This window comes from Urocitellus parryii, chromosome 4, assembly GCF_045843805.1.
Source record: "Urocitellus parryii isolate mUroPar1 chromosome 4, mUroPar1.hap1, whole genome shotgun sequence".
Lineage (NCBI taxonomy): Eukaryota > Metazoa > Chordata > Mammalia > Rodentia > Sciuridae > Urocitellus > Urocitellus parryii.
This window is the reverse complement of record NC_135534.1, coordinates 31,496,204-31,512,739: the sequence shown is the minus strand read 5'-3', so window position 1 is coordinate 31,512,739 and position 16,536 is coordinate 31,496,204. Positions and strand designations below refer to the sequence as shown.

Genomic DNA, 16,536 nt, shown 5'->3' with positions numbered 1-16,536 from the left:
CCTCTCTACCTCTGAGCCACAACTCTAGCCCCTTCTTCCCAATTTTGCTTGATTTCATTAGCAATGGTAGTCTTTTCTCCTCTCAGCTATGTGTTGGGGGTGGGGCTGGGGGCAGCTGCAGGCTATGAGAATAAAGAGACCTGTTAAAAAAATCAAGAAAAATACACCGGTCAAGAAGGAAAACATTTCTCTGAAAGGCTCTGGCTCAGCCCTTGCTCCCTGTCAGATTTATAATCAAATACTGGGGTCCTTTTGTCTCCAGACTACAGTATGAGTGCAGAGGAGGTGAACCGGCTTGTGAGACCCCATTTATGTTCCTTTGAGACATCCTTCTTGCTGGAGAAGGCCTTTAGATTAAAGCTATTCATGACCCCAGGCCTCGTTCTGTGCTTCCATGACATGCTTGTTTAGTTTCTGCCCTTGAAAGTCAAGACATGGGGCCTGTTGAGAATGTGTGTCCTGTTGCCAGAAGTGAGTAGGCTTGTTCTCTCCCAGACGCTTCAGTTAAGCATACAGTTAATGGGATTGGGATGAAATATTTCAAAGCTGCAGGCAAGTACTAAAATAACACTGAAATGCCCAGCACTGAGATTTTAAGGAATGTTGACATGTTGCTGATTTCGTGATTAAGGGTCATTTTTATTTTTGAGAACTTGCACATCAGATGCAGTTGAAGTTCCTCTTGTATCCCTCCCATTTCCTCCTGCCCCTCCCTGTAGGTAACGGATTCTGAAATTGGTGCATTTCCTTTCCATTTCAGTAGTTATTACATAATTCATGTCCGTGAACAGTAGTGTACGTACTTGTCCTCCATGGTGCATCTTTCCTTACTCAACATTCACTTTGAAGATTTGTCAGGTTGAAGCTTATAGATCTGATAGATTCATTTTTAAGCACTTCATGAGTAAATTTGTTTCTAGAAGTAGAATCGCTGGGTCTTAGGGTATGCATAGATTTTCAGCTTTCTTGGTTTTTACCAGATTTTTCTTCTGAGTACCCATTAACCTTTACACCAGCATTCTTCTGAGTTTTTGTTTCACTAAGTCTTCACCCAATACTGGGTACTTAACAGCAATTTGTTTTCTCTGTCCCTGTGTGAAATGGTGTCCTCTTTATGTCTTTAGCAGTTCCCCAATTATTCATGAGGTTGAATTATCTTTGAGTATGTTAATTGACTATTCAGGTTTCCTCTCCTGTAAAATACCTCTTCATGGTGTTTTTAAAACCACTTGGAAAATAGCAGGAAGCCCTGAAGAAACTGAAGGGATTGTTTCTATGCATAAGGACATGAGTATGTTTGTTAAGAATAGTCTAGAAATTTTCCCACCAGTGCAGGGGGATTGGTGGTCTTACACGGGAGTGGGGGTGGGGTGTGTGTGTGTGTGTGGGTGGGGGGTGTAGCACCCAGTTTGAGAACCTGAGGTTCACCTTGGGGGTTAAGCTGTGCCACTGGCTCCCTAATCTGAGATGGGGAGAAATGGGAAGAGGCATGAAGAGGGAGGGGAAAAGCAGCTACCATCTGTCAGCTGTGTAAGCCAGGCACTTATGCATACTTGTCTTATTAGAGCAGCCATAAGGCAGTAGGTACTTCCTGTTTTACAGTAGAGCAATCTGAGGCCCTGTGACCTGTGCAGGGCCACACAGCTAGTGGCTGAACTGTTGGAACCCAGGCGTCCCACTCCATCCCTGTTCCATTCTTGCTCTGCCAAGCAAAGGGAGAGAAGAGAAGGGGAGGTGGGATGGAGTGCCTCTGTCAGCGGTTGCCAGTCCTCGCCTCTGAGACTTTATGGCCATATTCGTAATCTGAACACTCTCTCCCACAGTACATACACCCTGCAGATGCTGTGAAACTGGGCCAGGCTGAGCTCGTTGTGATAGATGAAGCTGCCGCCATCCCGCTGCCCCTGGTGAAGAGCCTCCTCGGGCCCTACCTTGTTTTCATGGCATCCACCATCAATGGGTAAGGCACCGTGGGTATGAGTGGTTGCTCTCATCTTGGGTTCTTGCAGATCAGGTGGCATCTAATGAACGTGGCCTGATCGGCCTGCAAACCAAGTCTGAGGCTCCAAGGCTGCTTCATTCTTTTCTGGGGATTCTCAAACTGGAGTCGACCTCTTCATAAATTTTTACTCCCCTCTGGTCTGACATTAAGTGAGCAGCATGAAGCTGAAAAATTTCAGAACCTGGGGCTGGAAATGTAGCTCAGCAGTAGAACGCTTGCCTAGCACAGGTGAGGCTTTGGGTTCAATCCCCAACATTGTGCAAAAAAAAAAAAAGCGCAGGGGTGGGGTGTGGAGACAGAGGTGGGGCTGTAGCTCAGTGACAGAGTGCTGGCCTGACACACAAGTCTGAGTTCTGTCTCCAGCCTGCCAAATGAATGTAGTTACATGTGATGTGCTGGGGAGGCCAAAGCAACACAGCTCTGAGTTCATTTTTTAAAAAAAATTGAGGAGTCAATGTGATGGATGTCTCCTGAATGTGTTTTTTAATAAAGAACACAGATTGAGCTGGGTGCTGTGGTGCATGCTTATAATCCCAGCGGCTAGAGAGGCTGAGATGGGAGGATCGCAAATTCAAGGCCCCTCAGCAACTTAGGCCCTATGCAACTTAGACCCTGTCTCAAAGTTTAAAAAAAAAATAGGGGGTGGGGATGTGGCTCAGTGGTAAAGCACCCAGGTTCAATTTGAGGGAAGGGTATTCCCTTCCCCTCAAAAAAAGTACATGCATGGCAGTATCAAATTATGTCTTAGAATTATGAGAAAAAGCAGGTTTATATTGGCATAAGAACTTTTTGAAAATTTGAAATATTCAGCTGATTTGCTATGGAAAAATTAGAAAACAAGGGAAAAAATCAGGGGCTGTGGATGTAACTCAGTGGTAGAGCATGTGCTTAGCATCCATGAAACCCTGGGTTTGATTCCTAGCATCAAAAAGAAAAAGCACCTTAATCCAGCCATCCAAAGATAGCTTCCTTTAGAATTTTACTTTGTTTTCTGTGAATCTATTTTACTTTGGTTTTGAACAAGAAAAAAACTTTGTATTGTTATAAATTTGCCTTTCTTATGTAACAATATATTAACTCTTTTGAGATCCATAAACATGTATTTTTTATACATACATATTTTTCAGTTGTAGATGGACTCAGTATCTTTATTTTTTTATGTGGTGAGGATCAAACCCAGTGCCTCTCATGTGCTAGGCAAGTTCTCTACCACAAAGCTACAACTCGAGCCCCAATGTGTGTTTTCAATATTGGAAAGATTTCTGAGTGGAAATCATATCTTGAGATAATTTTGTAGATTTATTAATATCAATATCCACAATGGAAGTATTATGCTGAAAATAGTAGGTAAAATGGATTTTTTACCTTTTTAACCGCTTTGGGATATAATTCATATACCATATTTACCCTTTTAAATTGGTGTTTTGTAAATTCAGAGTTGTGTGACCATGTGTACTACAATCAACTCTAGAACATTTTTATTACTCTTAAAGACATTCTATAAATCATTCTCCAATCCCTCTACACTCCCCAAACCCAGGGAGTCACTCTGAAGATTTGCCTATTCTGGATTTTTCATACAAATGTAGTAATACGATTTTTTTTTTTTTTTAACTGAGGGTTGAATTTAGGACTATTTTACCACTGAACTGCATCCCTAGCCCTTTTTGTGTTTTATTGAGGCAAAGTCATGCTAAGTTGCTGCGGGTAGTAGGTTGCTGAGGCTGGCCTTGATGCTTTCGAGTCTCTGCCTCAGCCTCCCGAATTGCTGGCATTATAGGCCTGAGCCACTGCATCTGGTTCAATATGTGGTCATGTTTCAGTGCTTGGCCTTTTTCCACTCAAGCCAGTGTTTTGCAAGTTCATCCATGTATTATCTGTATCAGCACTCGGTATGGGTGTACCAGTTTTATTTATCCATTCATCTGTTGGTACACATTTGAGTCTCTGCCTTTTGACTGTTAGATGAATGATCATTGTGCCATTAATCCTGTAGGTTTCTGTGTGGATGTGTTTTGGGTTCTCTTGGATGTATGCCAAGGAGTGGAATTGCTGGCTCAAATGGCGACTGTGTTTAACCACGTGAGGAACTGCCAGACGGTTTTTCTAAGTAACTGCACCATTTTAAATTCCTACAAATAAGCAGTGCTTGGTAGTCCCCTACCTGAGGTTTTCACTGTGGTCAACTGCAGTTGAAAAATATCAATGGAAAATTAAATAACTTACTAGAGCATATTTTTTTATAAAGTTTTATTGTTAATCTCTTATTGTGCTTAGTTTATAAATTCCTTTATTGTAGTTATGTATATTCATGGATCATCTTGGAATATGTTCCCTGAAGATAAGGAGGGTGACATTATGAGGATTCTCACTCTCCCACGTCCTTGCCAATATTTGTGTCTTGTTGTTGATGACAGGTGTTTCTGGTGGTTATGAAGTGATATCTCCTGGTTTTTATTTGCTTTACCCTGGTAACTAGTGATGTTAGACATCCTCTGCTTGAGTCCCTTCCTTATCAGATACATGATTTACAAAAGTTTTCTCTCATTTTGAAGGTTTTCCCACTTTCTTGGTAAACTTTTGTGCACCAAGATTTTTTTTTTTTTTTTTTTTTTTTTGTCATGCCAGGGATTGAACTCGGGACCTCACATATGCTAGGCAAGTCCTGCATTACTGAGCTATATCTCCAGCTCTAATTTTTCAAATTCTGTTGTGCACATGTGTGTACATACATATGCACACATATGAGATACATGGAATTCCTTTTGAGAGAACTTTGTTATTGTGAGATGGGGAGGAATGAAGCACTTAATCTAGCTTTCTGATCATGATGTGACAGTATTTGAGTAAGCATTTAAACAGTCCTCAGTGCTGTGAAATGATGTAATACTAAGTGAAATGGAAAACCTGTGGAATAGCATGTGCCTTGAAGTCACATATTCTTGTGACTAAAGACAAGAAGGAAATGCTCAAAAATGAAGACAGCTTGTTCCATGACCAGATTATAAATGATTTAACATTTTTCCAAGTATTTTGTCAGTTGTTTTATATCACCTTTAAGTGAAAGTAGTGATGAAAAGAATCCTTGGGTAATGGATTTATCTTGAATTCCCAGTTTGGGGGTCAGTCCCGATTAACTCATGTGCGCTACTTCTAGTAACGGCTTCCCCCACATTAGTTGATATTTAACTTTGTACTGATTTCCCTGTGCTAAAGGCTTTAACTTGTGTCATCTTTTAGTCCTTGTTTATTGTATCTTTTTAGTCCTCGTTTATTGTACCAGGGATTGAGCCCAGGGGCACTTACCCACTGAGTCACATCCCTAGCTCTCTGTTTAATCTTATTTGGAGACAGGGTCTCGCTAAATTGCTTAGTGCCTTGCTAAGTTGCTGAGGCTGGCTTTGAACTTTTGATTCTGCCTCAGCCTCCTGAGCTGCTGGGATTACAGGCATGTGCCACTGTACCCAGCCTCAGTCCTTATTTTTTGATTTCAAGATGGTTAGCCCAAGTGTGTAGAATAACTTTCATCGGAGGAAGCTAAATGAGACCTCATTCCTTGCCTGAATGGCTCTGAGCCAAGCCATCAGGCTGCCCTCTGGATGTGTGTGTGCTGTGCTGGAAGCTCAGATGAGCAAAACTATCCTTGGGGAGCAAAACCTGGTGTTTCAGCAGGCTGGTCCCACCCCCATCCCCCCAGGGGTCCCCGCGCCTGACTGCCATGCATTTTTCCTAGCTATGAGGGCACTGGCCGGTCACTGTCCCTCAAGTTAATTCAACAGCTCCGTCAGCAGAGTGCCCAGAGCCAGGTCAGCACCACCGCCGAGAACAAGACTACGACGACAGCCAGACTGGCATCAGGTACCCTCGGAACCCTGACAGGGCGCTGAGGTTCACAGCAGGTCCCCTCAGACCCCCATGCTGGATCCTTGCTTCTCTGTGACCTCTTGGGCAGTTACCAAGCTTTCCTGTCATCAGAGAGAGATGGGGTCCCCAGGAGGACTTTTCTTTTTCTGGCTACAGCTGTCTGGGGACCACGTGGGAGCCTCACTGGGTCCTCTGGAGGCTGGACCCTTGTCGTTCGTCCCTGTCCTGGGGCATGGTTGCATTGACTTAGCAGAGCCCTGTGGGGTTGTTCTTGTGGCAAGTTGACTATCCACCAGAATGATTTAAAACTACCCCCTTTAAATACTCAAGACTTGGGTGTCTGGGTACCACGTGACAAAGATAAGGGAACATTCTTCCTTGCTCTGTTAGTGCATATTTAATAATCAGTTCTAATGGTGTGTGTGTGACTTGAACAGCACGAACACTGCACGAGGTTTCCCTCCAGGAGTCCATCCGATATGCCCCCGGGGACGCTGTGGAAAAGTGGCTGAATGACTTGCTGTGCCTGGATTGTCTCAACATCACGCGAATCGTCTCTGGCTGCCCCTTACCTGAAGCCTGTGAGCTGTATCCTCTGGGCCCCACTGGCCCTGTGAAAGGGAGAGGGCAGTACAGGAATTAAGAGGTTTTGGGAGAGGAACAAGTTAAACATTCTTGCTGGGTATGGTGTCACGTCTAGTCCTGTCTCCTGACTTGAGAGACTAAGACAGAAGGATTGCTTGAGCCAGCAAACAGTTGCCCAGGCTGGCCCCGAACATTGTGGGACACCGTTTCTCCAAAAAAAAAAAAAAAACTTTCTAGATTCCTTCCTCCTTTCTTCTCCAACCTTGTGTGTGTGCTCTGGATGCTGGGCTCCTCCTCACAACTGAGGGGAAACATGTTTCCAGGGTGTCCTCCTTGGGCCCTCTGGTTTGTTTTGGTTGCTTAACTCCCAGCCAGGTACTATGTTAACAGGGATACCCTCTTCTGCTACCACAAGGCCTCTGAAGTTTTCCTCCAGCGACTTATGGCCCTCTATGTGGCTTCACATTACAAGGTAACTGCGCTAACCCTGCAGCGAGCTTCCACAGGGAGCAGCTGAAATTCCCTTGGCAGTCCTTTTACTTGACTTTTCATGCTTTTTGTTACCTGGTGGCTCAGGGGACCTTTCCACTGGGACTTTAAATGTCCCAATGGTGGTGAGGTCCCATGGTCTCACTGGAGAAGTTGTATCCCTGGCGTAGTTTGTGTGGCTAGTGTTGGGCTTCTGACTTTGCACAGAGTACAGAATTCTTCATGTAGTTCTGAGAGTGGGAGCTGGAGAAGATGGAGAGCTTCACCTGTTTTTAAAGAGCACTTGTATTTCTCACCTGCCTACTAACCTGAGAGGTTGAGATACCATCGCACTTACTGTAACCCAACTGGCCTGAGACCAGCTTTGTACTGCTGAGCTCTTTTGTTTTTAAGAAGGAGATCTGATGGCTTAGAGTATTTGGAACCCTTAAAAATTAATGGGTGGGGTTGGGAAGGATACTTTTTGAAGCTCTGCATGATATTTTTACGGATATTACGGATAGCCTTTAATGGAAGGCTGAAGAATCAGATTTGATGGTGGTTTTTCTTGAAATAACAGCCTTTGGAGGAAGTTCACTTATTGGCTATGAAATGGTGCTAAACCTCTTATTCCACTCAGTGGCCTCAGCACTGAGAAGGCAGCAGGCTTTGGAGATTCAGTCCCTCCTAAGCCATCGTGAAGAGTCTTAGCCTATTGTAATGCTAGAAAGGTGCCTGGTTGGGTTCTAGTGCCTTTTTGGCTGTGGGGATGGTGGTACTGCCAGTACCCCATGGCTCTAAAGAGGCATTGAGTCTCTTGAGTCAAGGACAAGAGAAGGTAAACACTTCCTGCTGACCTGTGCTTCCTGCTTGTACCTGCAGAACTCTCCCAATGATCTCCAGATGCTCTCTGATGCGCCTGCTCATCACCTCTTCTGCCTTCTGCCTCCCGTGCCCCCCACCCAGAATGCCCTTCCCGAAGTGCTTGCGGTTGTCCAGGTACAGAAGCAGAGGCATCCTTGTGGCATTGCCTCGGGGAGCACTTGGACATCAGTGTAGGAGGGGAAGCTGCTGACTCCTGGCCTTGAGCCAAGTGACTGGGTCTGTTGGGGTAGGTGATCGGGTGTTGTTCAGATTTTGGAGCTGCTGACTCCTGGCCTTGAGCCAAGTGACTGGGTCTGTTGGGGTAGGTGATCGGGTGTTGTTCAGATTTTGGAGCTGTCTTCACTGTCTCCCTCAGGTGTGCCTTGAGGGGGAGATTTCTCGTCAGTCCATCTTGAATAGCCTGTCTCGAGGCAAGAAGGCTTCAGGGGACCTGATTCCATGGACAGTGTCAGAACAGGTAAAGGGCTGTCCCTGGTACATCTGAGCAAAGCTGGTGGTGTTAGAAGATGTTTGGGTTGCTAAGTTACTTCTTTGTGTGTCTTACATAGTTCCAAGATCCAGACTTCGGTGGCCTTTCTGGTGGAAGGGTCGTTCGTATTGCTGTTCACCCGGATTATCAAGGGGTAACATGTTCACATGCCTTTCGACCCTGGTGTGCTGTTGGCTTTGGTCATGTTGCTGGCAACTGTTTGGGGCAGATGTACTTAGTTGCTTGAATAAGAAGCTGGTTAAGAAGCAAGTGAAGTTCTAGGCTTTTCTTTGCTCTGGAGAGTTTAGCCAGTGCTCAGGGGTAGCCCGGCAGACAGGATGATGGGGTCTGCTTCCTCTTGAGAATAGGGGACTTGACCCAGGTTGGCTTTCTGTAGTGTACCCTCTGTCACTTGGAAAGGCCCATGAGAAATTAATTGTAGAAACTTCCCTGTCAGTGGTATAGAAACAGCCCTGCTTTGGGGCTTGCTAATCTGGAAACCAAATAGCATAGCCAGCCATCCTTCGCCTCAAGTAGCAAATGGGCTGTTCTTGATGGGGTAGACCTTTGTAAGAACTGGGGTGACTCTTCGTTCAGTATTGAGTCTCGTCTCTAACCACATTGAGGGATTTCATTGGTCCCCTTTACCAAGTTAGTTTAACCAGGAGTGAAGGCTCTAGAAGTGATGTGGGGACTAGAAGTAGCTTTGCCTAAGAACATCTCTTCCCTTTGCCCATCCCCTATTTGCTCATAGATGGGCTATGGCAGCCGAGCTCTGCAGCTGCTGCAGATGTACTACGAAGGCAGGTTCCCTTGTCTGGAGGAAAAAGTCCTCGAGACATCCCAAGAAATCCACACTGTAAACAGTGAGGTGAGTGTGTTTGGGCAGTACACCTGTGCTGGGTGTGGGAGGATAGTTCTTTGGGACTTGAGGGGCACCATTGAGAACTGTGTAGAGGTCTAGGCTCTTCTCCATTTAGGGAGGGGGCTGCTTCTCCAGCCTAGTGCTTGAATGGAGATCCTCAGACCAGTACCATTAATATCACCTGGAAACTTGTTAAAAATACAAATTTGTAGCTGGTGTGGTGCATGCCTGTAATCCCAGTGACTTGGGAGGCTGAGGCAAGAGGATGGCAAGTTCAAGGTCAGTCTCAGCAATTTGATGACACCCTGTCTAAAAATTAAAAAAAGGTGTGGGGTGTACTCTGGTGCTGTTGCTTAGTGATAGAGCACTCCTGCATTCTCTAGTGGGGGGATTGTGATCCCCACCCCAGATCTGCTGAATCAGACTCTAGTGGTGGCTCCCCAGGCTATCCATTGTGTGACGTATGGTCAAGTTTAAGAAGCCTTGCTCTGCAGCGTCCCCCTTGTTAGAACTCAGACTATGAAAGTTCATCAGTCCTTGCTAAGGATAATAGCAGTTGATTGACAGCTTTTCACATATACTCATTGGTCTTCATAGTGCCTATGTGGGAGTAAGGGAAGGGATTTTGTTTAATGTCGGACACAAGACATTTTGTCATTTTTTTCAAGGTCCCAGAGCTGTCAGGTGACAGAACCTGGACTTGAAGCTGGATCTTCAGAACCCTACCTCTGTGGGTTCATAATTTTATTAGTTTTTCTCAGCTCTTTTCCTGCCTTCTCAACTCGGAGCAGTGTGATTCCACGCATACCCAGGGTTTGGGATACCTGGGAGTGATCACCTGACTCATTGAAATTGTTTGAAAACTACAGGAACAAACAAATGTCTTCTGGTTTAGGTGTGTGAGGGGTGCTTAAGAATGTTGATAATGCCCTCCCTCTGGGTGGTGTCCTTTCCCTTTGTCTCCCTAGGCTGTCAGCTTGTTGGAGGAAGTTGTCACTCCCCGGAAGGACCTGCCTCCCTTACTCCTCAAACTGAACGAGAGGACTGCTGAGCGCCTGGATTACCTGGGTGTGTCCTACGGCCTGACCCCTAGGCTCCTCAAGTAAGTGCCTATCCTGTTTCCCTGGCATCACCTCGACAGTGAAAGACTTCTGTGGGCCCTGTGTCCTGGGCAGCCAGTGTCTGTCTGCCAATTCCCTGTTCCTCTGGCCCTTGCCACTCCCCAGAGGGTACACATGATGACCTGTTCTCCTTTTTGCAGGTTTTGGAAACGAGCTGGATTTGTTCCCGTCTATTTGAGACAGACTCCGGTGAGTGAGGCATTGGGCAGAGCCTGGGTGAGATATGAGGTCACCACTGGCAGCAGGTCTGTCCTTGCACAGAGCTCTGGTGTCTACTTATGTGCCCTAGGCAGCTGTCCCTGCTCCTCTGCATAGAGGTGGTGTTTTGAGGACACTGAAGGAGCCTCCTCCTTTTGAGGCCATATAATCATGCATACAAGGGGCATGCCTAGCACATCTAAGCTTTATGCTTCATTATAGAACAGCAGAGGTACACATGGACTTGTTCATCAGACTGTAGAATCCTGTAGGCTTGGGGTGGGGTGCCTGAATTTTAGGAGTACAGTTGAGCAGTCTTGTATTTCAAGTTGCTTTCTGAAGGAGGCATGAAAATATGTGGCTGTGACAGAGCTGCCGGATTATTGAGGGTAGATGTGAGAATTAGGGACTTTCAGTTCACTTAAAAATATATTAGCACCTGCAGAGAATCGGGCAGTTTAAAGAGATAAACCATGAAGCATATTTTCTAATGGATGTAAATGGCAGAAAACTGAACACAAGCTATCTTCAGAGAGTGAGATGTTCTGTGAAGAAATCCATATTCTATTCTAGTATAATCTGGCACCAAGCTGAGGGGCAGCCTTCATACTGCATCCCCTGGACCTGCACCACTTGACCCTAGAGCTGAAGGAAGCAGTGGGGCTGGAGATGAAATTTGGAGAGCCACCAGCACAGTCATACTAGAATATAATCCATGAGAGTGAGGATTCTTAGGTCTGTTTTGTTCACTCATGGGTTCTCGGCACTTGAGTAGCATCTGCTGTGTGGTATGTGTTCAGAGAATGGATGAATATTGACGAAGCTACTGGACATAGAAGGGTGTGAGGGCTTGGCTTAATGTGTAGGAGGAGGAGCAGGGAGACGCAGGCTGGGAGACTGAGAAGGAGCAGCCTGATCTGCAAAAGGTCAGGGAGCGTGGTGTTAGAAATTGGGAGTAAGGAGTTTCAAGGAGGGGACTCGGTTGCTGTTTATTTTTTTTGAGAGAGAGAATTTTTTAATATTTATTTTTTACTTTTCGGTGGACACAACGTCTTTATTTGTATGTGGTGCTGAGGATCGAACCCAGCGCCCCGCCCATGCCAGGCGAGCGCTTTACCGCTTGAGCCACATCCCCAGCCCTCGGTTGCTGTTTAGAGAGTAAGAGGACAGAATTGACAAGTGGATTTGCCAGCACTGGTGATGCGAGTGGGTTGAAGCTTGCCATCTGATTGGAGATAGTGGGGGGTAAAGGACACAGAACACAAATGGACGTCCTTTCCTGATGCAAAAGGGAGCAAAGAAACAAGGTGGCTAGCGGGAAGCAAGCGGCAGGGAAGGTTTGTCAGGTGGGAGAGTCTCAAAGTGTGCCTGTACCCTGCAGGGATGGTGTCCGTGGTGGCACAGGTGGAGAGCACCGAGTGCAGGCCTGGAGGTGAGGGGTGGGACTCAGGCAGACGGGCAGCCACTTCATCCCATAGCAGGAAGGCAGGCTGAGTGTGGGTACCGAGGGTGCTGGGCAGCATTTGGGAGGATGGATTCTTGGATTGCTTGTTTCCCTAGTGAGGGGAACATCCGAGGGAGTGTGGGAAGTGTGATTTGGAGCACGCAGAACAGGTACACCCTGGGTCATATAGTGTCCACTTGAGGGTTCAGAGTGGACCTGATGAAGACTGCTGGGTGTTCAGCCACTTGTGTGGGTGCGGAGCAGCACATGCATGGGGTATGTCCTTGTCAGTGCACCTGGTTGGGACTGGGTGGATTTGGCGATTGAGGGCAGGAGAGTGCAGGGTGGTAAGCTTCAGCGCAGCCTGATGCTCCCTGCCTCGTGTCTTGCTGCTTGTGACTTGGTGTTTTGTTCCCTGAGTGCTCTTCTATGGCAAGTCACTAGGTATTTTTGGTGCTGTGGAATTTGTTATGTAGTAAAAAAAAAAACCAAAAACCAAAAAACTTAAACACTAGTCTCACCATCACTGTGTTAGCCTGAACTCGCACACCGGCTGCCAGCTTGGGATTTGAGGGCTTGGCCCTGGAGTCTGTACTGTAAGGCACCAAAACCACCTTGACTGGATCAGGCTACGTGTAAGCTGTCAGTCCTGAGTTCAGAACCTACACCTTTAGGAAGTTGTGTGCGGGTGATCTCTGAAAGCTTGTGTGGGAATTGAGGTGCTGTGGGGAATGAGGGCGAGGGCCTGCCACCAAGGGTCTCTGCTGGCTGGGGAAGGAGAAGGGGTTGCAGCACAGAGCCCTCCTCTGTGCTCACCCTTCACCACCAGTGGACCCTTTGGATAAGGGGTTCTTGGTGCCAAGGAGGAACATTTGTCTCCAGAATGACCTGACAGGAGAACACTCGTGCATCATGCTGAAGACTTTGACTGACGAGGACGAGGCTGACCAGGGAGCCTGGCTCTCAGCCTTTTGGAAAGGTGAACGCAGGCGGAGTGGAGAGGGCACGGGGGGTTGAGGAGCTGGGATGTCTGCAGCTCACTAACTCTGCCTGATTGTCCTGCAGATTTCCGAAGGCGGTTCCTTGCCTTGTTGTCCTACCAGTTCAGCACCTTCTCCCCTTCCCTGGCTCTGAACATCATTCAGAACAGGAATGTGGGGAAGCCAGCCCAACCTGGTGAGTTGGGTGGGATGGTGGTGGAGAAGGGGAGTGGATGGGTTGTGGAGTGGGACTGAGGGCCTGGTTCTAATCCTTCGTCTCCCACCCACACCTCCTGCAGCCCAGGCTCCTGCTGTGTCCAGGCTGTGCCCTAGGTGGGCCCACATGCCATCTTCCCTTCACCATGACCTCTGGGATGTGACTAGACATAAGAGTTATCAGAGAAGTTCAGACAGCAGCTAGCTGTGGGGCCTGATTTAAGTCCTGGAATCTAGGGGTAGTGACATTGTACTAGGGGTACGTAGCCAATCTGTGGAAGTGCTTTGTGCACAACAATTTTGTTTGTTTTTTAAAATATTCACATTTTAAGTATTCATACAAGGGATTGTTAATAGCTGTATTGTTTCCAGTTACAGATATACATATGTGTGTGTACATAATTTTTATGTATTTACATAACACATGTGTCTATATACTTTTTTGCCAATTGTATTTTTTAAAATTTTTTTATTGTGGATGAGACTTTTTTTTAATATGTGGTGCTGAGAATCGAACCCGGTGCTTCCACACATGCTAGGCAAGTGCACTACTGCTGAGCCCCTGCCCCTTGCCAATTGCATTTTAATGGAAAAAAAATCAAGAGTCTCTTTGGCTGCACTGGGCAGAGCAGAGCACGTATACTTTCTGTGAGGCTGGATTCTGAGTAACAGTGATGGTGGGAGAAGGGTGGTGTTGTGTCCCTTTGACCTTAGGGCTCAGGAAGACTTTCCTGGATTGGGTATTGGTGTGGGGACTCTGTCCAAGTCACACGCCAGTTGTCCCTCTGCCTGGCATGGTGCCCCCTCCTTTGGGAGGAGAGTCTGCACAGTTTAGGTTGTGTTGGGTGGGTGGCGGCACTTGTAGGTGGGTGCTGCGTGTGAGGGTACCATCCCTTGGCTCCTGGAGTCCTGGCCATCTGACTTTCATCACCCCTGCAGCCCTAGGCCGGGGGGAGCTGGAGGCACTCTTCCTCCCCTATGACCTGAAGCGACTAGAGATGTATTCACGGAACATGGTTGACTATCACCTCATCATGGACCTGATCCCGGCCATCTCCCGCTTGTATTTCCTGAATCAACTGGGGGACCTGGCCCTGTCTGCTGCCCAGTCGGTGGGTTACTGGTGCTCATGTGGGCAGAGCAGGGAGGGCTGTGGAGGTATTTGTGTGCTGGGCATTGGGTTGGGCTCTTTGACATAGATTGACATAGCTGATAGGTAGGTCTCAGCCTTATCCTCCGGGTCTAGGGTTAAACGCTGTACCCAGCTGTACATTTAGTAAGTGGTCAGCTGCATTGAGTCCACGTTCTTCTCCCCACCTTCCCTGGTCCATCTACTTTGATGCCTAATCTTGCCTTACCAGAAGCCTAGGAAACCCCAGGCTTGTAATGCAGTCCTAAAGCAGGTGTTTGTCAGGAGAATAAAAATGAGATTGGGGATTTCAGGAGGGAGTGTTTCTTGATGGTTTCAGTGACGAGATGAAAGAGATGCCAGAATAAACAGCGTGGGCCTGTGACTTCTACCAGATAGGTTTGGTTAAAAGGAGGATACTGGTTCTCGAGGCCATTTTAATGGGTCAGGGCCCGTCCTGGAGGCAACTCCAGCTGGTTTTTTATCTTCTAGGCTCTTCTCTTGGGGATTGGCCTACAGCATAAGTCTGTGGACCAGCTGGAAAAGGAGATTGAGCTGCCCTCGGGCCAATTAATGGGACTTTTCAACCGGATCATCCGCAAAGTGGTGAAGGTAATCTCGGCCTGAGAAGTGTTTGGTCTTTACAATAATATGACAAACCCACTCTCTGCCCTGTGTCTGAATGACTGTTAACGGTTGGCAGTATTTGCTGCAAATCTACACACACACACACACACACACACACACACAGACGACGTTTGGGACATTGGCTGAATCTCTATAAAGTTCTGGGTTCTCTCCTGGGGGTCCATGTTGGGTGTCTCCCCATTGTGTTTGTATGCTCTGAGTGCTCCTGAACTCTAGAGCACAGCTCTGCATCTTGGAGATGTACCTTTAAGACCTGGGTAATGAGTGACTGAGTTCCTGTTGCTTTGTCACCTTCTCTACATTGTCTTTTGTAGCTGTTTAATGAGGTGCAGGAAAAGGCCATTGAAGAGCAGATGGTGGCAGTGAAGGATGTGGTCATGGAGCCCACGATGAAGACCCTGAGTGATGACTTGGTATGTCCTTGCTCGGGGCTTCAGAGTCCAGAGTTTGTTTGTTTGTTTGTCAGTGTGGCCTGTGAGTGGGATATCTTCCCCATCCCCTCGTAGAGTCCCTGTGCTGTCTAAGCCAAGTAACGCTCTGCAGGTCTGAGCCCGCGCCTGTTGCACATGGGCCTAGTGGTGCCTCCTGCCGAGTGTGTGGAAGGGCAGGAACCCAGCGACTACTGGTGTAACTGTTCTGTCTTTTGGGGTACTCTTTAGATAGGATTTTACGGTATTTATGTGTATAAAATCTTAAGGTTGCCCGTAATGGTCAAAAGAGAAGGGACTTGTTCTTGTCGTCATGCTACTGTGCCCTCCCTGCTTCTGTGTTTTGTTCATCCCTTGACTCTGGGTCCTTGACCATAGGATGAAGCAGCAAAGGAATTCCAGGAGAAACACAAGAAAGAAGTGGGGAAGCTGAAGAATATGGACCTCTCTCAGTAAGGCTTGTTTAAGGGAAGGGAAGGGAAGGGTCAGCCTTAGGGCCTGGGTCCTTCTGCAGGTTTCTCCTCAGCCACAACCTTGGTGCCCTGGAAGCTGGTTCAGGGAACCAGTTTCAGGAGCCTAACAGCTAGAGAACCCTGAGTAATTGAGACTGAAGTTTCAGAGGAATTGGTTTTCCCAGATCCCTTTAAGTTGCACTCACTAGGTCCCTGGAGTTCTGTGTCATGCCTCAGAGGCCCTTCTCAGAAGGGGGGATGGTAAGCAGATGAGTACCTACTTTTTAGGGGTCACATCTGTGCATTTGACTCTTTGTGTGAAGAAAGTATTGTATTTCCCCAAATCGAAATTCCCTGTGCGATAGCCTTCTGTGCTGGGCATCTTGCTTCATCTGCAGTATCCTCTTTCCCTCTACACCCGAAAGTCAATGGATTTGACAGTCCCTGCATGTCAGGACTGATACCTCTAGAATTAATGACCTGTGACCCTTTGTGCTGTGTTGTCTGTGACCTGGTCATGAGTGATGTGTTTGGTGTGAGTTGGGGTGGCCAGGATTCCCAGGTCAGTGTATTGAGTGCAGTTTCTGCCTTCCCCTTTGCTGGATTAACACTTGATGTTCCAGGACTATTGGATCCAAAAGAGGTGGGTCAGGGCGGGAGGCGGAGCTCTGGGCAGACTCCTGCAGGTGGGAACGAGGAACAGAATTGCAGGGGCCAGTGGCTGTTCTGGGTAGTTGATGAGAGTCTTGTGAGAAGCCAGCAGGCTGCCTTCCATGTGGGAC

The 16,536-nt window shown here is 47.2% G+C and overlaps 1 protein-coding gene across 3 annotated transcripts in view; it reads left to right on the top strand.

Annotated features, from left to right (window-relative positions):
• Nat10 (N-acetyltransferase 10) overlaps positions 1-16,536 on the top strand; it is a 43,271-nt gene that overhangs the window by 18,988 nt on the left and 7,747 nt on the right. For all 3 annotated transcript variants that reach the window (XR_013343559.1, XM_026404613.2, XM_026404605.2), the window contains exons 12-27: positions 1,824-1,960; positions 5,736-5,860; positions 6,304-6,454; positions 6,827-6,923; positions 7,802-7,918; positions 8,160-8,261; positions 8,353-8,427; positions 9,028-9,144; positions 10,107-10,240; positions 10,400-10,448; positions 12,784-12,880; positions 12,967-13,077; positions 14,037-14,209; positions 14,719-14,838; positions 15,189-15,287; positions 15,681-15,754. Coding sequence is in view for 2 of the 3 variants with exons in the window: in XM_026404613.2 (XP_026260398.2) it covers positions 1,824-1,960; positions 5,736-5,860; positions 6,304-6,454; positions 6,827-6,923; positions 7,802-7,918; positions 8,160-8,261; positions 8,353-8,427; positions 9,028-9,144; positions 10,107-10,240; positions 10,400-10,448; positions 12,784-12,880; positions 12,967-13,077; positions 14,037-14,209; positions 14,719-14,838; positions 15,189-15,287; positions 15,681-15,754 (1,778 nt within the window). In the remaining variant the exon portion in view is untranslated. The remainder of the gene's footprint in view (positions 1-1,823; positions 1,961-5,735; positions 5,861-6,303; positions 6,455-6,826; positions 6,924-7,801; positions 7,919-8,159; positions 8,262-8,352; positions 8,428-9,027; positions 9,145-10,106; positions 10,241-10,399; positions 10,449-12,783; positions 12,881-12,966; positions 13,078-14,036; positions 14,210-14,718; positions 14,839-15,188; positions 15,288-15,680; positions 15,755-16,536) is intronic.